The sequence below is a fragment of the Rhamphochromis longiceps genome, linkage group LG19 (assembly GCF_057381845.1).
Source record: "Rhamphochromis longiceps isolate RC_006_pf linkage group LG19, R_longiceps_female_GT1.1, whole genome shotgun sequence".
Lineage (NCBI taxonomy): Eukaryota > Metazoa > Chordata > Actinopteri > Cichliformes > Cichlidae > Rhamphochromis > Rhamphochromis longiceps.
In genome coordinates this window covers 19,183,889-19,206,169 of record NC_140575.1, presented here as the reverse complement: position 1 = coordinate 19,206,169, position 22,281 = coordinate 19,183,889, and the positions used below count along the sequence as shown (strand labels likewise).

The 22,281-nt window shown below is 40.9% G+C and overlaps 1 protein-coding gene across 7 annotated transcripts in view; it reads left to right on the top strand.

The window, feature by feature from the left end:
• Nucleotides 1-22,281, top strand: part of LOC146646544 (dynactin subunit 1-like) — a 37,101-nt gene that overhangs the window by 7,931 nt on the left and 6,889 nt on the right. For 2 of the 7 annotated variants that reach the window (XM_085392387.1, XM_085392382.1), the window contains exons 2-16: nt 2,095-2,346; nt 4,438-4,516; nt 8,344-8,375; nt 16,515-16,535; nt 17,787-17,957; nt 18,637-18,660; nt 19,140-19,337; nt 19,751-19,955; nt 20,158-20,236; nt 20,340-20,499; nt 20,618-20,722; nt 21,243-21,434; nt 21,545-21,661; nt 21,801-21,953; nt 22,041-22,201. In XM_085392387.1, coding sequence (XP_085248513.1) covers nt 2,119-2,346; nt 4,438-4,516; nt 8,344-8,375; nt 16,515-16,535; nt 17,787-17,957; nt 18,637-18,660; nt 19,140-19,337; nt 19,751-19,955; nt 20,158-20,236; nt 20,340-20,499; nt 20,618-20,722; nt 21,243-21,434; nt 21,545-21,661; nt 21,801-21,953; nt 22,041-22,201 — 1,925 coding nt within the window. In that variant the 5' untranslated portion in view covers nt 2,095-2,118. Of the gene's footprint in view, nt 1-2,094; nt 2,347-4,437; nt 4,517-8,343; nt 8,376-10,372; nt 10,394-14,253; nt 14,272-16,514; nt 16,536-17,786; nt 17,958-18,636; nt 18,661-19,139; nt 19,338-19,750; nt 19,956-20,157; nt 20,237-20,339; nt 20,500-20,617; nt 20,723-21,242; nt 21,435-21,544; nt 21,662-21,800; nt 21,954-22,040; nt 22,202-22,281 lie in introns of all 7 variants that reach the window. The other 5 variants (XM_085392388.1, XM_085392385.1, XM_085392383.1 and 2 more) reach the window with 5 other exon arrangements.

Here is a 22,281-nt window from a genome sequence, read left to right as displayed (position 1 = left end):
TATAAATACCTTGGAGTACACATTGACAATAAACTGGACTGGGCTAAAAACACCACAGCACTTTACAGGAAGGGCCAGAGTCGTCTCTATTTTTTGAGGCGACTGAGGTCCTTCAACATCTGCCAGAAAATGCTGAGGATTTTCTATGAGTCTGTTGTGGCCAGTGCGATCCTCTATGCTGTTGCATGCTGGGGGAGCAGGCTGAGGGTCGCAGATGCCAACAGACTTAATAAACTAATCCGTAAGGCCAGCAATGTTGTGGGGATGGAGCTGGACTCCCTCAAGGTGGTGTCGGAGAGGCGGATGCTGTCCAAGATAAAGACAATGTTGGATAACACCTCCCACCCACTCCATGACATGTTGGTCAGTCACAGGAGCACGTTCAGTGAGAGACTGAGATTACCGAAAAGCACCACTGAACGACACAGGAAATCATTCCTGCCTGTGGCCATCTCCCTGTACAACGCATCCACTTAACACACTGTTTGCTGCTACAACTACACATGTTTCTTTTCCAAATATTTATTTATGAGTGACTTATGTATGTATGTATGTATATATATGTATATATTGTACTATTCTTAGTTAGTGTATTGTCTGTCTTGTCTTAATGTTGGTTTAAAATGGAGCACTGTAACAAAAAATAATTTCCCCCAGGGATCAATAAAGTATTCTGATTCTGATTCTGATAAACTAGATAAAAAACTTGTGCACGCAACTCTTGTTTGTTAAAGTCAGTAAAGATGTACGATGTACTATCATTCCACTCTGAAAATGAACACTTCTAAGAAATCATTAAAAGCCCCAAATTAACATAACAGCACAGCTTCTTGCAGCAGTAGTGACAGCAGAGGATACAGTGTCTGTCGAAGAGTCTTCATGCTATAGGTGTTTTTCTGTTTTTGGTTAAACTTTCACAAAGGTTTTTGTGTAGTTTAACCTTTAAGTTAAACAGCAACACATAGACAGTGTGTGTTTAGCTGAAGCAGAGAATGATATCTGCTCCTCTCTGCACTGTTCTGCTGAGTCACCATCAATTCTAGGACATTGCTCTGTAAATTGGGTTATGCAGTATTATTTGATTACAAAATATTGTAGCTGAAGCCAATTTGAAAACGTTCTTGTGTGCATTTTGTTCTTCACACATCCAAATTGCATTGTGACGTCTCAGGTGTTTGTTGCCATGGAATTACCATAAAGTTTGCCTCCTCAGCTAGAAAGAAAGAGCAGTGCTGTTCAAGCGTGCACTGACATTTAGAGAGAGCAGCATCAGGATGAGGCCTGGTCCTCCGTCCCTCAAAGGTGAGCCACTGTGTCTCATAAAAGCACCCGCTGTTGTATCACCCAACCAACCCTAATCCCTGAGCTAATCGGTCTTTGCTACAGTCACACAGTGATTGAAAACAGCAACTTGACCAAAAATTACTATTAACATGTGCAATCATCTTGCAATATTGTTGCCTGTTAAGGTCGGCGACCACGCCTGTGACCACTCGCGGTCAGTTACTCTCTTCTAAGGGTCTTAGGTGCATCAGGAGTGCAAGAAAATAACAATAAGACTGAGTCAGTTTGCTGTCAGTCTGCTATCAGATTAAATTGGGTTAAGTTGGTAGTTACATGCAGTTGTTTGTTATAATGTGATGATTAACTGTGATAAATTGGGGAAAATCACAGTTTCAAATTCATTTGAACTTTTTATTTTATTTTTATTTTTTAAAGAAATTCAGACGTTCCCTCACAAATTGTGACAGAGTTTCTGCATGACTATGATTTAACTGCAAAAGGACACAAGTGTTTGGCGACCTTACTTTTATATAGAAATATAACCAGAACACAACCAGTTCAGTCATCTTGACAATCTATTGAATGTGAAACATCAATTTTTTGCAAACCTTTGCCAACACAATGTGGAAAATGGTTCTTTCAAAGTAAACTAAACAGTAGCATTTAACATAAATACATTAACCTAAATCTAATGCTAAACATTAAATACCTCTTAATACCACTCAAACTAAATCACCTGTGATGTTGAGCTGATTATAAATGCCTGTTTTAACAGCCCAGGTCTGTGTTTTCTTTCCTCATCCCACCCAGACCACCAGCAGTGGCAGCAGCAGGATGAGCTCAGACGGGGGCGGGCGGCCCGTCAAAGTGGGCTCCCTGGTGGAGGTGATTGGGAAGGGGCAGCGTGGCACAGTGGCCTACATCGGGACCACCCTCTTTGCCTCTGGAAAATGGGTGGGGGTCATCCTGGATGAAGCCAAGGGCAAAAATGACGGCACCGTACAGGGAAAGCGTTACTTCACCTGTGAAGAGAATCATGGGATTTTTGTGAGACAGTCACAGGTAAATACAGGTGTATTAAGTAAATGTCTTTACCCCAGTTATTTTTTTTAACACATAAGAGATTTTGTTTTCCTTTTATGTGGCACAGTGTGCTGTGTGTGTGGGCTGATATTTTCCTTTATTGTCTTCTGTGGTGCTTTTGGTTTTTGTTGCTTCGGGGTCTTTGGTTATTCTTTTTGATCTGCAACAGCTCCGAGTTTCTCTCCCTCAAAATTCTGCATAATGTGACCATAATTCAACTATAGTGACCTGGAGGAGATGATAGAATAAACTAAAATTACAATAGTTTAACTTTTTTGCTACTTATGTTTTTTGGTTTTTTTGTAAATTAAAACTTCTTTCTTGTGAAACCGTCCATCTATATTCTTAACTGCTGAACCTGATCAGAGTTGCAGAGGGTTTAATTCAGTTCCATTTTATTTACATAGAACTAATGCACAGCAACAGTTCAAGCTCAGAGAAACGGGTATAGGTGTACAATATGCTCTAAATAAAGAGATCTTCACTCTGTCCTTACATGCATTAAATATTCATTAATGGAAGCTTGGTTATGATTACATCATCCAGCTGTGCCTGTAAATAACTTTGTCATCCATCATTTGATCTATAATAACATGTTCAAGATATTTGACGTTAATATCTGAGTATTCAAATTCTGGAAATACTAGGTGTTTATCTCCTTGGTTCTATAACCATGTGTATATGTTCCACACCATGAGGAGAACATATGTGAAGGAGCTGCTGGCGACCAGCGGTACGAGGACACAAGATCATCTGCATACATAATATGGTTCAGAATATCTAGAATATTATCAACCATGCACACAGTTTTACAGGCACGCAAAATCTTCAACCAAAATATTAAAAAGAACCGGGATAAAATTCTTCCTCCTCTAACACTATTAGGGCTGAAATGCTGTCTCTTCATTTTACTTGTAACGTCTGTTTGGAATAGAAATAAATCAGAACTCTCACAATGTATTCAGGCATCCCTTTATGACTCAGCTCAGCAAAATAACTCTGTTTTACACAATCAAAGGTTTGCAGGCATAGAAATAAAACAAATACAAACTGATGACTTCTTTTCTTGTGTTTGTTTATAATTTCCTTCAAAATATACATACACAGACCAGTTCCATGTTTGGGTTTAAATTTAAAAAATGTATTTATCCTGCAAAAGTCTTTCTGAAATATTATACTGGCTAAGGTTATGGACCTGTGATTATTACGATGGCTTACTTTACCTGTTTTATCCTTCATAAGTAGCGCTAAGAGAATAGGCCACACTGAGTCTGGCAATAAATAAATAAATCTGTTTGGGAGGAGCAAGTTTACAGTGAGGTTTATGTTAATCATATGACTGTAATCTACATCTCTAGGGTTGCCAACCTAATGTGGAACTGGACTGTTACTACTAAAAAGAAAAAGTCAAAAGATTGGAAGAAATGGTACCTGCAGGATATCTCTTATGTGCGGGCTCACAATAATAAACAGTCAGTGTAATGTAACTTGCAGTATTGTCATATCTGTCTTTGTGACTGTCAGTTTAATTCTATTTGTTTTAGTGCTGGGACAAGCACCATTTTACGGTAGCTTATTATGATCAAATTACACAAAGTTGTTGCAGTCATCAAATCAGAACGAGATGTCTACATTGCTGAATCCAAACACATCAATCACTCTTTGGCTGCTCGTCAAATCCATCCACTTCAGGGCTAAAAAATCATTACCAATTAATGTGATGGTGGTTGTACTTAAATGTTAGCAGAGAACAGTTTATACTTTGTGTGTTCTGTTACAGTTACCAGTAACTGTTAAAGCTTTTTACCTTTTGACTGTGCTGAAAAAAAGTGATACGAATTTAATGCTAAAAAGAAACATCAAACCTATGTAGAATTACACGTTTATGCATAAGATTCAGCTTTACTGTAGATTAGCAGTTGTGTCACTAATCCTCTTCAGCGTGTCTCCTGCTTGGCTTAAAAGGCTCGCTTGTGCCTCTTCTTCTCTGTCACCTCTTTCATTTAACAGCAGCACTCACAGTTGTGTTTTTGGAAGACATGACTAAACGTCTCTCTCCCGCTGTCTCAGATCCAGCTGGTAGATGATGGGGCAGACACAACGTCTCCTGAGACACCTGAGCCCGGCACTGGCAAGGTTCCCAAACGAGGTGAGAACGCACACACACATCCAGATGGTCATATTTGCAGGTCGTCTTTAGTATTCTGCTGGTACTGCTTTATCAGTAAAATTAAAAAAAATGCCCAAACACAGTAAAATCCAGTCTATCCTGTCCTTATAGAGCCTGATAGTAAGTGTGCATGCCATATTTGAAACCAATAAGCAGGGTTTATTCTCACCTGCTCTCCTGCTGTAGTTTAGATAGACAGCTGAAGATCTAAGATATAAAAGCACTTTGGTACATTTAGTATCTTATTACAGGGATGCTGCCTGGTTTTACTTATGTGATGAGTGAATAACAAGTAAAAATTGTGGATTTGAATCCCACGTACGGTAAGTTAGCCACCACCAGATGTCAAAATCTTTATCGGTGGTTGTTTTAAAGTGCTTTATAGATAAAGGTGATGATCATGCCACAGTTTAAACAATAGCTGTGTCTTTATTTAAGAGTACTTTGCTATATCTTGAGCCACCCCTCATATCTTTGTATTTGTCTTCTAAGGAGCCCGACGTTTTTGCAAATCTTTTGAGCAGTAGTTCTCCAAACTTCATTTCTCTGGCTGTTTTCAGAGGAATGTTTTTATATATTTATTTTTTTAAAGTCACGTAACACTGACCCGTAAATCGCTCAAGCATAAAAAAGGCACTTAACTTGTGTCTATGTCTCTACGCATTACAGTTAACTTGGCACAGAACAAACTTTAAATTCCCATTTTATGCATGTTGTTACTAACAGCCTGTCACAAGAACATGTAATGTGCTCCACTTCTTGAATCTATATAAAATGTTAAAGATAACATAGTTTAACAGGCATAAAATTGATTTTTTTTGCACAAATAAGGTGATTTCGAAAGACTTATTAGCTGAAAACTTGGTGTGTAGCATGTCCTTAGAAAAATTAGGAAACTGGATAAATGAAGGACAAAAGAAGTGGCAGGTCTAAAAAACATAAAACGATCTACAGCAGATTAACATTACGAGGAAATATGTTATCATGTCATGTCTTATCAAGTGAGGGAATTATGAATGTGGATCCCAATGTGGATTTGAGATCTTAACACACATATATGTGGATAACACATTATTTTCTCCCCACTAAACTCGTGATGTTTCAGTGGTAAACACTTTTTTTGTGAGATTTTTGATGGACATCTGGGCCATGAAAAGGCAGATTAAATGAAACTGGACAGTTGATTCAGATGTAACCTGGCAACAAGACACTTTTTCTTTTTTTTTTTCTTTTTCTTAAATGACATCAGAAACAGCAGTATGCGACATTACGTGATGGCAGAGCTTCAGTTCATCCTTTGTCATTTTTTTTTTTTTTTTTTTTTTTTTTTTTAATAAATAGGACAGGGGGAATGAATGAGAGAGAGAGGGGGAGAGAAAGAAAGAAAACCAAAGGGGAGAAGAGACGGTGAGAAGGGGGGGGAAGAGAGAGAAAAAAAAAAAAAAAACTCCTGGGTCACCTGTATGGAGAAAAAAAAACAAAAAAAAAACAAACAAACAAAAACAAACAGAGGAGACAGCAAACAACAAAGAGCAACATAATAATAGAGAAAACAAAGCACCATCACAATAAACTAGCTAGTCATAGATATCAGTATTTACTAAGTAATAAACGATATTGTGCAGCACGCAAGATAGACAGCGCACAGTGTGCTTTGAGGCAGCAGCCAAGAAAGCTTTAGTCCGCGTCTGTGAATACCCATGTGTGCATACCTGTGTGGATCAGCATGCTTGCATTCCAAAGGTTTCTCCATGTAATGATCTGCTAGGGAGTGTGGGGGGGCCACAGCCCTGTCCTCCAGGGTGTGAAGCGGGTATGGAGGAGATCAAAACTCCAGACATCCAGAGGCCCCCAGAACACAAGAGACCATGGAAGACCAACAGAGGGGCAGCCGCGCCACTGTTCCAGTAAGAGCTGAGGAGAGTCCCAGATGAGGGCTCGCCCAGCAGCCGCGGAGCAGAAGTCAGGGGGAGTTGCAGTGACGCGCCCGTGAGCTCCGCCGGCCCCCAGCTGCGCCTGAGTGACCGAGCCCTAGGCCGAGAGGCCGGGGGCACCCCACCTCCAAAGGGGCCCGAGCGAGCCCCAGGCCCCAGGCCCCGACAAGCAGCCGCCAAGGAGTGAGCCGGTGTGCACCCGGACGCCCACCCCCAGACACAAAGAACCACCAACACACCGACACCTGAGGGAGTCCGCCACCGGCAGGGGAAGTGGTGGTGGGTGGAGATAGGCCTCCAAACCTTGGAGGGCCTGAGGTGTCCCCAGAGAGGTGGCGTCTGATACCCAACCTGACATATAGACCCAGACATACAGGCACACACAGACACAAACATCCATTCCCACCCTCATGCTCTCATATGCACTCACTCCACACTCAACCAACGTGGAGACAGACATAAAGAGACGCTGTACACACAATCACACTCCCCAAGCGTACTCTACAAACCGGGTCTAGGTACCCTTGCCCCTGGAGGGGGGAATTGCACCCAGACCCAGGTGGTGTTACCCTTTTCCCTGCGGTGGGGAGAGGCAGACCACCCCGACTCCGCAGCAGCAGGGAGGCCCCACACCCCAGACCGCAGTCGGACGGCCAACTCCTCCTACTAGCCCTCCCGCTCCAGCAGGCCGCAGAGAATGGGGGTGGGAGAAGACTCCAAACCTCCCTCCACCCGCTCATTGTAGTGTTGATGCATGTGTGTTCTAACAAGACACTTTTTCATTTAAAGCAGTGACGCGAAGAAAAGGCCTTGAAACGCTGAGTGCTTCTGTAAATGCTGCTATGCACCAAAATGCAAAGGGAAAGATGAGCAGTAAGTGTAGCTGACAGGTATAAGTAATAACATTCAAAAGGCTCCAGTCTATTTAGGTGAGCTACTTTTTTTTACACCCCATAAATATATTTAAAAAATGTCTGTCTCTTGTTCTGGTACCTTTTTCAGTGAGTTTTATATCCACTCTGGCTTTACCGTTATCCATTCAATGTTATTGAATTCTTATAACATGCCTTCCCAAGTCTTCCCATATTACATCTTCATATCTTCAAATATATTCAGCCACTGTGGGTCTCAACTTTACAGTTTTCTCTTGTTTTGCCTGTTGTTGCTAATTTGCGGCAAGGCACATTGTACACATTGTACACATTGTACACATTGTAATTTTACCTCTGCCTTATTGCCAATATTTTCTTATTTTTAAACATGAAGGGCCTCCAAGACACAAATGAAATCAATCAGCCAACTGAAAACAAGAAAATATCGGCATTGGAACATCCGGTTCTGTCGCCCTTTCATAATAATCTCTGACACGCAAGTTTGTAAACCACAATCACATTTCTATTAGTTTTATTTTGTGTGAGTGGAAGAAAGAGACATTATTCAGATTATTACGATTACACAAATCTTCCAGGATGCAGATTTTTGTCTCTCTTACCTGCTGCTGCAGCCATTATGTGAGTTAGGGCCTTTAATTTGGAACTCTGCCAGCCTGAAAGCCAGAAAGAAAAGTTATTGTCTTACGATCTGGCTTTTGTCTGAAAGTAAATGGGGCTCTGAAAGTGACGGTGAGATCACCAGCATGCAAATAACACTTTCCCTCAATAACTTGAGTAGGGAAAAAAGGGCATGGAGAAGTGAATTTTAAATAAGGGTGCATACAGGTTTCAACAGCTGCCAGTCAGGTTTGACCATCTGGTGAATGAACAATAAATTATGTTGACTCTGTTTGCGCCATAGCCTGCTGTGGGACTTTTATAACTCTTAAAGATTTTTATCTTAATGTTCTGGGAATGTGTTTCTTCTTTATCTCGTCAGAAATCCTGGAGTCAGCCAAGTCTGCTAAACTGGTGAGTCAGATAACGCTGCACTGTGACGCAAAGTTTGCAGGAAAGCCGAGGCAAACGTGCCGCCTGACACCTGAATACACACACACCCACACTGCACGTACACACATTCATGCATACAGACTTCCACCTGCACACACACACACACACACTCACACATAGACGTACTAAAGTAAGTGCTATGTGTTGGTGTTTATTGTTTGGCGATTTGCACTCTGCAGGGAGATTCATATGTGAGATATTTAATTTATTTCTGACGGCTGCTGTTTTGTTAGGTTTTGTTAGGATCAGGTGTTTGGGGAAAGTGCCTGCAGTAGATTAACATTTAATTTGGCTTCATCATAGCATGGCTGGGAATTTAAAAGGTGATTCCTACATGAAACTAGTGTAACATAACACTGTGATGTGGTAATTAGTTTTAATTTACAATAAAAAAAAATAAAGTAATGGGATTATTAAACAATATGCAATATTATATGAGGCTCTTGCATATTTACATCTGTAAATATTTCCATTTAATTCATCTTAATGCAATTACAGTTTAATCTGAGTTTACCAAATTCAGAAATGTGCTAAACCAAATTGTAGCTCTAGAGCTGAATGAGTTCTCTATGTCCAGTAGAGGGCGCCGTTTACTCACGTAAGTCCAGTGTTACTCTGCATGTTTGGTAGACACTAAGAAAAATGTAGAAAGAATCCAGCACATCAGAGCCATGACTCAGGAGTAAAAAAGCACTGATCTAACTAATAATTTATTTAGTGTGCTTGACTTTTGCCTTCACGTCAAACTGACACTTAAATCCATTGCAGTAATTTTTCATAGGAATTGTTATATGTTTTAATAGAAATCTGGTGCTGAAGAGAAGTATACTGGTTAAATTTACCTTAAACCTGCAGTCTGTTAATATGGTGTGAGTTCACTTTTGATGAAAAGAGCAAAAGCAAACATGGTTTATGGATGTGACTATAGTGATGTATGGATATCTGGATTTAAAGGAATTTTGAGAAGTTTTGGGTTTGAATTAAACTTTAAAGTTGTACACATCAAGGAAAAAAAAATCTCTTTGCTGTTAAAGGTTAATCCACTGACAGTCCTGGATTCAAATGTCAGCATTTTGAGAGAATCTTTGCACAGGGAATAACCTGTAATGATAAGTTCACTCTGTCAAGTGGAAACCAGAACGGAGGCATTTGATTTAAAAAGTATATTCCAAATTAGTCACATTTAAATGACTTTTTTCTATGACCAGATATGTTGTTTTATTTATGCAAATTGTACGGTCATTGTAAAAAGAAAGTTAACTGTAAGGTTTCATGTATGAGGACATAATGAAAATAATCTGGTCCTTAGTAAGTGATAAAGTGAAAACAGTCACTTCAGGTTTTTGTTGCTGTTGGTGGTTTTACAAGGTACTGAATCATGGGGTGTGCTTCTGTTTTTCACAGGCTGCTTCTGATTTTTCACTCAGTTTTTGTTAAATATATTACAACTTGTACTGTGTCCTGTTTATTGTTCATCTCAGGTTGTGTTGATCTAATTTTAATACCTGGTAATGACCAGATAATCTTTTATGTCCTAATATGTAAAACCTTACCCTTGAAAGAAGTAGTACTTCATGTTTACATATACTGTATTTGTAGGATCTCATTGTTTCCATTTTTATTGCTTGTGTCATAGAAAATGGAAGAATAATTTTTTTTGTTGACCAGCCATGGGAGAATGGCTCAAATTATTTTAATAATAGGCAATGAAAATATTTTTACACGAAAGTGTAGTTTAATGTGTTTTTAATGTGGAGAAAATGAACAAAATGAGAATGAAGAAGTGAGTATGAAGAGATTTGTGTTTGTGAAAGTTATTGAGGTCCAACACACAGGTCCAAACCACCACAGTTCCCATCACCTCTGGCATGCTGCTGACAAACTCCTGATCTTTAACCTTCACCCTCCCTCCCTCCTCCTTCCTTTCCTCATCTCCTTACCTCCTTTGACCGACGCAGCGAGGAGTGAAACCCAAAAAGGTGCTGCATGTTTCTCTAACCTCGGTACAGTGGTAATGTTATGATGATGACCGTAGTAACCGTGGTAACCGTGGCTCTGAATGGCCTCGCTGCTGCATGGCAACAGAGCCTCACCCCTCATTTTACCCATGACTCCTCGCAGCCATCTCTGGTCTCTGTACTGAAGCGCTCTGTGTTTGTATGAATGAAAGCTGTGTCCCATCACCTCACCGCCCTCTCTGCTCTCTGTTCGGTGCAGCTCTGTCCAACATTGTCTGCTTGGTCTTCTGCTTCTGTGCACATTCAAACATGCTAAGTTTGCTAAGTGTCCAAAGGTTTTTCAGAGGCTCTGTGAACGTGCAGTGGTTCCTGCATGGAACCATTGTTTTTTAACAATAATGGTTACCACTTACCACCTACTTCCTCTGCAAGGTTGCATCTATAAAAGTAAAATGACACACACGAGCTAACAAAAAGGACAAAAAGCAGTCCATCATTATCATGTAACTATCTTAGGCTTCTGACCAGGGATGTCAAACAGATTTTACATTATGCACCACATACAGCACTTTTTGGATGGGCCACAGTGGTGAAAATCCTCTTTGTGTCGATGTAAAGAAGTTTAACTGCACATTTAATCTCCGCAATATCAAATTAAGAAAAAGAAGTATGATTTTAACAGTATGTCTCAGGTTTTCTACATGATAAAGAAATCTGTCAACACAACTGTTACGATCTCCCCCCACCCGTTAAAGCCATGGTCTGCTGTTTGGTTTGTATGGGAGGGGAGGGTCACCTGTGTCTTACAGGCTGTAAAAGGTGTAGAAGTTGTGGCAGCATGTTACCCACACTGTCCTGTAATTGTAAAGCACAATGTTTTTGTTAATTCACAGACACACTTTTAAAAAAAAATGTATAGTAGACAATGAAAAAACAGGAAATTGTCTTACTTAACTGTTTTTCTATTGGTTAATTACTTTGGTGTTGAATGAATGGCCATGGGGAGGTCTTTGTTTAGTAGGAAATGTTGTAAAAAATACTTTCAAAAATGTATATCCTCCGTCACATTCTCCAAAGACCGGCCAGATTTGAGTCTTTGCCAGGCCGTTTCTGGATCTTATGTTCTACACCTTAGCTTTGGACTTTTTGGTTGGCAATAGATATTTTTTGCAGCAGATTAATTGCATGAAATAAAAATAACTGTAAAGATCAGGACATGTTTTGGGGTTCATGGGTTTTGGTCCTGCCCTCTCATTCACTCCTCTGTCACTTTTGGGATATTTCTGCTCAGTCTAGATACTAAGTTGTATATTCACGCATTTTTGATAACATTAACATATCTTGCAACCTATTATGGAAGTTAACACTTTTATATTAAACCCTGAAGTCTCTGTTTTTGTGAATGAGATGGATTAGTTCGGTTGTTGTTGAAAAGTCCAGTGATTCAGACTTTGATTCTTGAATGAAAGCCTTACTAAATCACTTTAATTTATTACTAACTAAAGCATTAGTATTAAGAGAACAAACTAAATTAAACCAGTCTTTGGTGTGACCGTCACCAAGTTTCCAAGGTTGTTTTAAGCATCTTAGAGAACTGCAGTTCTTCTGTCTTTTCATGTAATCCTACACTGACTGCATGATGCTGACTTCACTGCTCTGTGAGGGCTGGACCATCTGTTGCACCACTCCCTATTACTCTTGTTAATAAAGGTCTTTATTAAAGACAGGGTGGTGTGTACATTATCCTGTTACACAATAATTTTGAGACCAGCCACAAAGTTAGAAAATATAATTTCCTTATAATATTGTATTTGTTCCCACACGTCTATCATGAGATCCAAGCTGGCTGTCCGCTGCTCTTTGTCATTCCTGGCTGACTCATACATGCAGGCGTTCCTTGAAAATGTCAGAATGCGACTGAGGTGAAATGAGCTGCCCTCCTGCCTGCAGTAACCTGCAGAGTATAGATTTCCCGTCAGCTCGGTTCTTCTTTATCGTCTCCTGGTCTGCATCTCCTCCTTGGCAAGCTGACTTTGAACATCAGGAGGGAACTTTAAAGCAGGAGGATCAAATGTTCAGTCACAGAGCCGGTGAAACTGAGGAAGAGTAGGAAATGTTAGACAAGACCAAAATGGAAACTCAGCGAAGGAAAAGCAAAGTAAAATGCTTTTGTACTGCTGTTCTGAAGCTTGACCCATAAGCCATTATTTTTCTCAGCTAAGGTTTTGGGCTTATTTATGCTTTCTGGACAGTAATTTTATCTCCTTTCGTTTCGTTGAAGCTGCATTGCAGTGACCTCGGAGGCAGCGATCCTCCCTCTGTGTGCTGGGAAAGCAGGAACCTGATACATCTCCACCCATCTCCGCATCCACTCTGTCTGTCGGCCGCTCTCACTCCATCGCTCTCAGAGTAGCACTTAGTCTGTGTGCTGGAGAGAATTTGAGTGGATTATGAAAAGATATGTTTAATATTTGAACAGGACAGTTTTCTCTAAGCTGCTCTGTAATAGATACTCATAAGCTGTTTTTCTTTCTGCCTCTGCTGCCTGACGTCCTGTTGCTTGTTTTGTTTTTTTCTCTCCACAATCAGATTCCTAATACTCTTAAACATCGCCCATTTACTAAAACCTCATTGGACATTTTCTCCCCATGTTATTTTTGCCCATGACGTGAAAGTATTCGAGGTTTAAAGCTCACAACTAATCAGAGTATCTTATACTTTGTGGATTAATCCTCTTAGATATCCCTCTCTCTTCCTGCTGAGCTGTTGGTGCAGAGCAACAGATTAGTGAGGAAGGTATCACGATTGCTTCCTTAGACGGCTCTTTAGGAGACTGTCGAACTATTAAATCTCCCTTTTAAATAAAAAAAAAAATCCTTTTGCTACAGTTAATGTTACTTTTAAAGTTCGGATCTTATCTCTGGCTGTCATGATGTTTGCATTTCTGAGTTTTTATGTGAGGCTTTCTTAACCTCTGTACTCTGGGTATGTGTCTATGTAAAGCACGGTTAGGCGCAGTTCAAAAATAGCAAGACTCACTAAGAAAGGTAGACCTCATAAAGCCGCTCAGGTGTCGCCCCCCCCCACCCCCCACCCCTTTTGTTTTCATCAGCCTCATTTTAATGAACCTTTTTGAGGATCTGCCAGCGTTGCTAGGAGATAAGAGAGGCTTGCATCAGCATGGCTGCTCATTTTCCCCTCTCACCTCCATTTACAGTCCCGCCCTCCTCTCCCTCACATCATCCCTTTCCTCCCCTGTCTGTCCCCAATCACCACTTTACACCCATCCCTCCCTCCCTCCCCCCTGTCTGTCTGTGTTAGAGGTGGTGATGAGTGGGTGAGCAGCAGGGAGGGAGGAGGGCACACAGTGATGTAATGCAGGAGCAGCTGACAAATCCCAACAAGCGAGAGAGAGAAGAGGGGGGGAAATGAGACAGAGGGTTGGAGAGAGAGGTTAGGGGAGGAGAGGCGTCTCCGGTGTAGCAGGAAACGGCAGCAGGCTGGAGGCTCGTGGCAGAGGGATGTTCGAGTCCTAATCAGAGGCGAGAGCAGAAGAGAGGTGCTGACAGAGGGCGCCGGCAAATGGATTATGAGAGAAAGAGGACATAAAGGAGGACGATAGCAGGAGGAAGGGACGAACAGAAGGAGGGAGGGGGAGCCTGGGAATAAATCGCCGCGGCCATTTGCACCACTGCAGCTCCCCGGCCTGAGCCGCTGCCTGTCTGACTGTTCAGCTTCAGCTTTCCGCCTGTCTGTTCTGAACCCGCTGTCTGTGGATCTTTGCCTGTTTTATCAGCTTCCTGTTTGTGTGTGTGTGTTTGTATGTTTCTGGGTGACCGTGTGTGTGTATGTCTTCTTCCCTTGCAAAAATGATGAGACAGACTCCTGCACCCCGGAAGGTACAGAACTCCATGTGATGCTCTTTTTCTGTTGGGTTTCTTGTGTTGATGTTATCATCCTTTTCGTTTTGTTGGCAGAGCTGTTGTAAAGGTCATGTGTCCTCATTTTGTTTAAGGTGGAATTGCCTTTTTTCCCATTTTTTTCCCCAGACCATTGATATTTAATATTCCCAGCATAAAAGTAAAAGTGTTTGCAGCTCAGCTGTGCTCTTTCTTTGACTTCTAAGTTTATTTTGCCCATGCTGTCGGTAGCTGTCCATGCTTCTACATGTGTTTGCAGTTGTTGAGTTGCCTTGTATCATATTTATTGTTTTATTTAGCCTCATCATACAGAAGCTATGTCTTACTCAAGACTATACGTTGATTTCCATCACTGTTGGCAGATGTGGTTTGAGTACAGTTTGTTCTGGCAACTATAGCACAACATGGTGGTTTAAGAGGACTGACAGATCTTAGGTGGTACAGCTATAAGCTTGGGCAAGTTTCTGTTGGATGGTAGTGCTTTAATCCAATAAAGAACAATAACAAGCCAAAGCCCAGATGGAGATGGATATTGATTGAGTGTACTGAGGGCAGATAGTGGAAGATAATTGGATGCAACAGATCATTTTACATGAATATGGTAGAAAGTATACAAGTGTCTGGTCAGGCTTGGGTTAAGTTTAAATCATCATCATAGACGTACTTTAATATGAAGTGATAGTCACAAGAAAAGATTAATATTGTTAACTGTAGATTTATTGTAGCAGTGCCTGAATGCTTCAGAATTTTCTGGTATCGTCAAAGATTGTTTCCTCTGTAATTTAACACTAATTACAGGTAACAGAGACAATGGTTAATTGGTACATTTGTAATATATTAGAAATCTTTTCCATGTGCAAATCTAGACTTACTAGTCGCAAGACTTACTTCCAGGATCTTTAAAGAAAATAATTTGAACTTTAGTATGTTGTAGAAAAACAGACTATGATTTTAATCTGCTGAATAGCGACTCAGTTTCTCAGTTTCATGTCGCTGGAAAATAATTAGGTCATGTAACCTGGGCCTAGAGATCAGTCTATGAAGCCCTGATAACCTTTGGTTAGTTGGGGAAAAATGTATTTCTACCAGTCGAATGTTGGAGGTTTTTTGCTGTTAGTAGGTGAAGTTGGGTTACAGTGCTGTACCGAGCACCTCCTTGCAGACTTATGAAAGATGCCAGCTTGTCTGCATATACTCCCCAAATACTTGCTAAGCAGTCGTAAAACTACAGAGTGTAACACAAACCATAAATGGAGACCACCAAAGTAAAAGTTTTAAAATGTATTGCTTTCAATCTCTTATTTTGGAGGCATTCCCAGTTTGCACAAGTTTTACTACTGGTAGTGGTTAGATGGCAAGTGTTTGCAGACAAGTTGGTATCTTCCATGAAAACTGTAGTCGGCCGTGGTAGTCTGCTACCAAAACCAATCACAAGGGCATTTGTGTTGCAGCAACTTTGCAACTGGTTTCAAAAACCACTCTCCAACCCACTGAGGAATACACATTCCTCACAGGGGATTGTTGGCTAGTCTATAGGCCTGGGTGACTGAAGACTTGTGGACAAGTTACCAGGGAATCTATAGTTTAACTGCATTTGTCATTGTCATCCTCGAGGTAGGAAATCAAAAATAGTGTAACCCATGTGTGTTATACAGTGCAAAGTGTTTCTTTACAAGCTCAACTGCAAATCTTGTCATCCACCCTGCGGTGTAGCATGTCTGAAACACATGTTGTACCTGAATGCTGCTGTTACCTCAGCAGTATGAGTGTAGTTCGACATAGATGAAGCTAACTGAGATACAATGCGGTCATTGAGGTCACAGCGGCAGTACCAGTCAGTGTCTCTGTTGTTGCCAAGACTGTGGTCATATGGGTGGATGAGATGAGGCCCAGAGATGAGTTAAGACAATAAAGATCATTAGAGAAACAGAGCAGAGATCTGTGTAGATGTTATTATGATAGATGATAGTAATATAAGTAGGGGCGTCTTGTCAAGAAGAATACATTAACAGGGTTTCAACTGTGAGTGAAGCAGCAAATATTCAACAATGGCCTAAAGTCATATCAGCTTCATCCACTCATTCTTACTTTTTATTTTTTTGGAATCTTTCTTTACTATGACTTTGCCTTGAATTACTAACCCTGGTTGTTTGTTTCCTTCCCTTCCCTCCTCTCCTCCTGCTGCCCTTTGACCTTTACCTGCTTCCTCTCCTCTTCTTCAGACCACGGCCAGAAGGCCAAAGGTGAGCCCAGTCTTCAACATCATCAGGGTTTCCACCTTTTGTCAGCCTGCGTTATTTGAACATGCGATTATTATTTTCACTTCACGAGGCAGATCAGATTTATGCACATAACTCATAACACGAATCATATTTTTGTTCAAAAGCATAAAAGATGGTCCACTTTAATCTTACAGATTTTACACTTTTTAAAACATCTTATGTTTATGTCAACACTACATTTATTCATCTAAAGTTTGCTTTATTTCTTATTGCTTTCCATCTGCTGCACACCTTTTTTCATATATTTTTAGCACTTCTCATTTAGTATTACATCGGTATTTGTTTTCTCTATTTTAAGGTCTTAATTGTGTCTGAGGTCACTATTGAGTTCTACTGAAGAAGGGCCCATTTGTATATTTCTTTGGGAAATTTACAACAGCTAATAAACAACTCAGTCAATTTTTAGATAAACTGAAATTCTCTTTTTAAGGTCTGAAGCTAACAAAACAATGAGCATGAATAATCAAATATCTGTTAATATACTGTATAGACATTTAATATTATACAGATGTTCAGGTCTCAGCTAGTAGAATAAAAAAATGTAATGATAAATAATTTAACAATTATTTTGATGTAGGTGATTTTATAGAGAAGCTAAATCCAGCCCCAAAGTTGAGTTAAATTAAGAGCACAGTGCAAAAGTGGTGAACTTTACCCAATGTCTTTACATTTCGCTTGGAAAGAGAAAGAGGTGCAGTGATTAATTAAATCATGCACAAACATGAAAGAAAATGCAGCATCTATGGCAGAGTTCGTACAATTTTAAAGACCGTGTTGTTATGACCATGTTTTATTCTTCAACATATTTATTTTATTGAGCTATACATTTTTTTTGCAGTCTGTTAGTAACAATGTGCTTAATGGTACAGTTTAAAAGTTGTCCTGTTTAATCGGGATCCTTGGAAAGAAAATATAAAGAAATGAGGGAAGACTTTTCCACAGCACTGTAACTCAGTCAGATGCAGCTATTAACATTTCTCATGGTGCTTCTTCTCATGTTGCTTGTAGACACCACATCCTGAATCACAGCTGTCAAGCCAAAAAAAACCCAACTACAATAATTAAATGCAGTCAGCTTGCAGAGGGACACCTTTTTTGGCCTCATCCACACAAATGATTTACTCTTAGCTGCTTTTTGCAAAGTGTTTCTCTCTTTTAAAAAAAAAAATGTAATTCTTGTTGTTGATTGGACTTTTTTCTCGATTCCTTCAGCAGCCCAGCCGACCTGCAGGAGGGAAGGGGGCCGCGTCTGGCTCGGCTTCAGCCTCTGCTGGGGAGATGAGCAGCAGCGAGCCCAGCACGCCGGCACAGACCCCCCTGGCTGCTCCGGTCATCCCCACCCTCCACTCCCCTGGAAACCCTCCAGCTCCCATCCCCAGCAAGGTCAGTGTGTGTCTGGATCAGAAGTTCTATTCACCCTGCGTTGGACAGATCTGATGTGTTTTACTGTTTATCTATACATTTTTCTTTTCTTTGAATGCTTATTGACCCATTATGAAGGAAGCTTCTGTGGCAGCACTTAGTCCACAACAAGTATTTATGCGAATGAGCAAAGCCTGCTTAAAAAGGCACTACCCATAGTCACATTAATTCATTCATACATTTTGTTTAGCAGGATTTAATGTACCACCACTGTCAGTGGACTCTGAGTATAACCCACACAAGCCCAGCGAAGGAGTAAAATCAGATGTGACAACGTTGTCAGTATCTCTCCTCTAAATTTAAGTGTATTTTTTGACCCAGCTGTCACTTTGTGTTGACATCATCCAGCAGAGTCAGAACGAGAGCCGAAGGCCTGAAACGCTTTTTAGGCAACGTGACAGAATTTACCTTTGTTTTTGTGAATTATCTGCCTGTTAATGTGCTGATAACAAATCAACACCAAGATTTTATCTGTGTCTCTCGTTTTCTTTTGCATATTAAGTTGTATTTAAACATCAGAGATTATCACATCAACCTTTTGTAAAAATCGCCTTCTGAGTGTGTTGTTTTTTTTTTTTTTTTTTTTTAATGAAATGTTAAAGTCGGAATAATCAGTCTAATTGGTATTTTGTCCCCTCAGGAAGATGTCACTATGGAAACACAGGTGCAGCGAGGTGGTGTGATGTGATGTTTCTGCACTTGAAGTATTGAAGTGTTGTTCTGCTCTCACTAACGTTTTAATCAGCTGAGGCGTGGCTCCTTTTTTAACCTGTGTGTGTGCAGTGATTGTCTCTGCTGCACGTTTATCACAAGATTCAGAGAGTGTTTAGAGGAGTGTGATTATCTGTGTGTGCACACTGGATGTGTAATACAGCATGTGTGTGTGTGCGTGTGTTTTCTCTCCACAGGTGAATTTTCTGCAGGTTTAATATTTAATGCGTAAGTGCTTCTAACACAAGACTTTAAACCTGATTCACTGCTTTCGGTCTTCACTCTGAAGAATCATTAAAGAGAAATGATTCATAAAAAGAAAAGAAAATGGAAGTTTGAATCCTCCTTTTGTGTTTTAGAGAGTTTCCTCTAATATGTGTTTATTTAAATCTCACTTTTCCCCTTCATCTTGTCCATATAACTGTTACCCAGGAAGAGGAGGCGCTGCGCAATCAAGTGAAGGATCTGGAGGAGAAGCTGGAGACCCTGAAGATGAAGCGCACGGAGGACAAAGCAAAACTGAAGGAGCTGGAGAAGCACAAGATCCAGCTGGAGCAGCTGCAGGAGTGGAAGACCAAGATGCAAGAGCAGCAGGCCGAACTGCAGAAGCAGCTCAAGGAGGCCAAGAGGGTAAGGAGCCACAGATGGAGGAGGGAGGGGAGTGTAGATGCTCAGGCTCAGCTGAAAAAGTGTTAAAAAGCAGCAGTTGACTGCTAACAAAAACTATCCAGCAATTGCATTCCTTCCTTAGCTTCCAATGAACTACAAATTTAAAAATCTTATTAATTACTCTTAATTTAAGTCTGTAGGTTTTGAGATTATTGGGCCTAAACTCATCTCAACCTTTATTGCAGATTATTTATTTATTTTGGTGAAGTGTTCACAGTGTGTTTGATTAACAGCACCTGGCTGCCACATACCTTCTTACTTTCTGTAAAATTATTATTAAAGGGGAATAAGGGGAAAAGTATACGATTTGCATGCAGTTTAAATAACATGCAGTTATGTAATACTTTGTTGAAACTAAGCTTTTCTGTGTGTAGGAGGCTAAAGAAGCTCTGGAGGCAAAGGAGCGTTATATGGAGGAAATGTCGGACACAGCGGACGCCATCGAGATGGCGACGCTGGATAAGGAGATGGCTGAGGAGAGAGCAGAGTCTCTGCAGCTGGAGGTGGATTCCCTCAAGGAGAAAGTGGATGAGCTCACCATGGACCTGGAGATCCTCAAGCATGAGATTGAGGAGAAAGGTACTGAAGAGCTGATTTTATCATTGCAGATGTTGTATCCAGGCCTCATTTCTGTTAAATCAGGACATGAACAATCAATACAAATACTGAAGTTTGAGTCTGGGTTTTAAAGTATGTAAAATGAACATCAATTTAGAGTGAAAAGTTTGCAAGCTTTAATGACGAGCTTTTCTTTTTTGTATTGTTTTTGGGTTTCTGTCAGGCTCAGATGGTGCCGCCTCCAGTTACCATGTGAAACAGCTGGAGGAGCAGAACAGCAGGTTGAAGGAAGCTCTGGTCAGGTAGGTCCGCTGATGTCTTCATGAAAGCCACAATTATACTGAACTGAACTTTAATTCAGAACTTTACAAGCTCCAAAACACTGATGCGTGTTTTTGTGTCCAGGATGCGTGACCTGTCTGCGTCAGAGAAGCAGGAACACGTGAAGTTGCAGAAGCAGATGGAGAAGAAGAACGTGGAACTTGACTGTTTGAGAAGCCAGAAGGAGAAACTGCAGGAAGAGATGAAAGCGGCAGAAAAGACCATCGATGAGCTGAAAGAGCAGGTCAGTGGACCTTATGACTCAGCTGTATGTAGAGGAAGTGAAAGGTAGCTCCCCCCAGGCCTGTGATCTTTTAATTCGTGGGATGGATAACAGCAGAAAAACATGTGCTCTGTTTCAGGTGGATGCAGCCTTAGGCGCAGAGGAGATGGTGGAGACTCTGACAGAGAGGAACTTGGACCTGGAGGAGAAAGTCAGAGAGCTGAGAGAGACAGTCACAGATCTGGTGAGTGACAATCGCCCAGAACAAACATGGCTAAAAAAAAAATCCCAAAGTGATTTTCAGTCCATAAACACTCTGATTTATTTCTCACTATCTCGTTTTACTGCTCAGACTGGCCTACCTGCATACATTCATAGTAATAAGGTCTGAAAAAATTGAAGTATTGCTGTTTGCTGACTCATTTCATTAATAATATGGGGCCGGGGTCATTAATATGCATTTGGAGCCATCTGGTGTTTGTCATCACTGCAGCTTTTGTTGGATTAAAGTGCTCCTTTGGTGTGCACTGACCTAGAACAATGATCATATGATCCTACACAAGAAACTCGTCTGTCTTGTGCCTGTCATTAAAGAACGTTGTTTTTTCCAAGAATAAACAAAACATGAGTTTATACAAGCTGCAAAATCTCATTATTATCCCACAAGAATTAATTGATCTAGAAAAACAGAGACAGATTTCAAAAATCAAATTCAAAAAAAGGAGGTGGCCCTGATTGTTTGTGTGCACATCTCCTTTGTGCAGGAAGCTATAAATGAGATGAACGACGAGCTGCAGGAGAACGCCAGAGAGACGGAGCTGGAGCTGAGGGAGATGCTGGATCTGGGAGCAGCGAGAGTCCGAGAGGCAGAGAAACGAGTTGAAGCCGCACAGGAGACCGTAGCCGATTACCAGCAGACCATCAAGAAGTACCGCGAGCTCACAGCTCACCTACAGGTAAACATGTAGAGGAAATATGTAAAATGTGTTTTCACATCTAACCTGTTAATCACGTGTTGGTGTCCTACAGTCAGTCAGTCACGATTGTTCTCATGTGTTTGCTGCAGGAGGTGAACAGAGAGCTGACCAGCCAGCAGGAAGCCTCAGCAGAGCTGCAGCAGCAGCCGCCAGCAGAGATGTTTGATTTCAAGATTAAATTTGCAGAGACGAAGGCCTACGCCAAGGTCAGAAACAATCACAGGGTTTTGGTCTGAATAATAAGTAGCTCTCATCCTCTTTTCACGTGTTTACAGGTTTTAAATCAAAACTTCTGATTTTAACTTTGGAGCTAAACAAAACTTCTAATGTCTGTGTATGTTTTAGGCTATTGAGATGGAGCTGAGGAAGATGGAGGTGGGTCAGGCCAACAGACACGTTTCTCTTCTGACCTCCTTCATGCCAGAGTCCTTCCTCCGTCACGGTGGAGACCACGACTGCATCCTGGTGTTGTTGCTCATCCCCAGACTCATCTGCAAGGTAAAAGCCACTGCATCTTTTAGAAACTGGAGACTTGCTCTTCGTGAGGTTTAAATATGTTTTTGTAACTGTTTACATGTCTTTTAGGCCGAGCTGATCAGCAAACAGGCACAGGAGAAATTTGACCTGAATGAAAACTGTGTGGAGCGAGCCGGCTTGAAGGGAGCTTTGGGTGAGCAGCTGAGCTTCGCGGGTGGTCTCGTCTACTCGCTCAGTCTGCTGCAGGCCACGCTGCACAAATATGAGCAGTAAGTTTCACCACAGACTCTAAACTAAAGATTAACAACTATTCTATCAGTTTTTTAAGTTGTAACTGTATTTTCAGTGT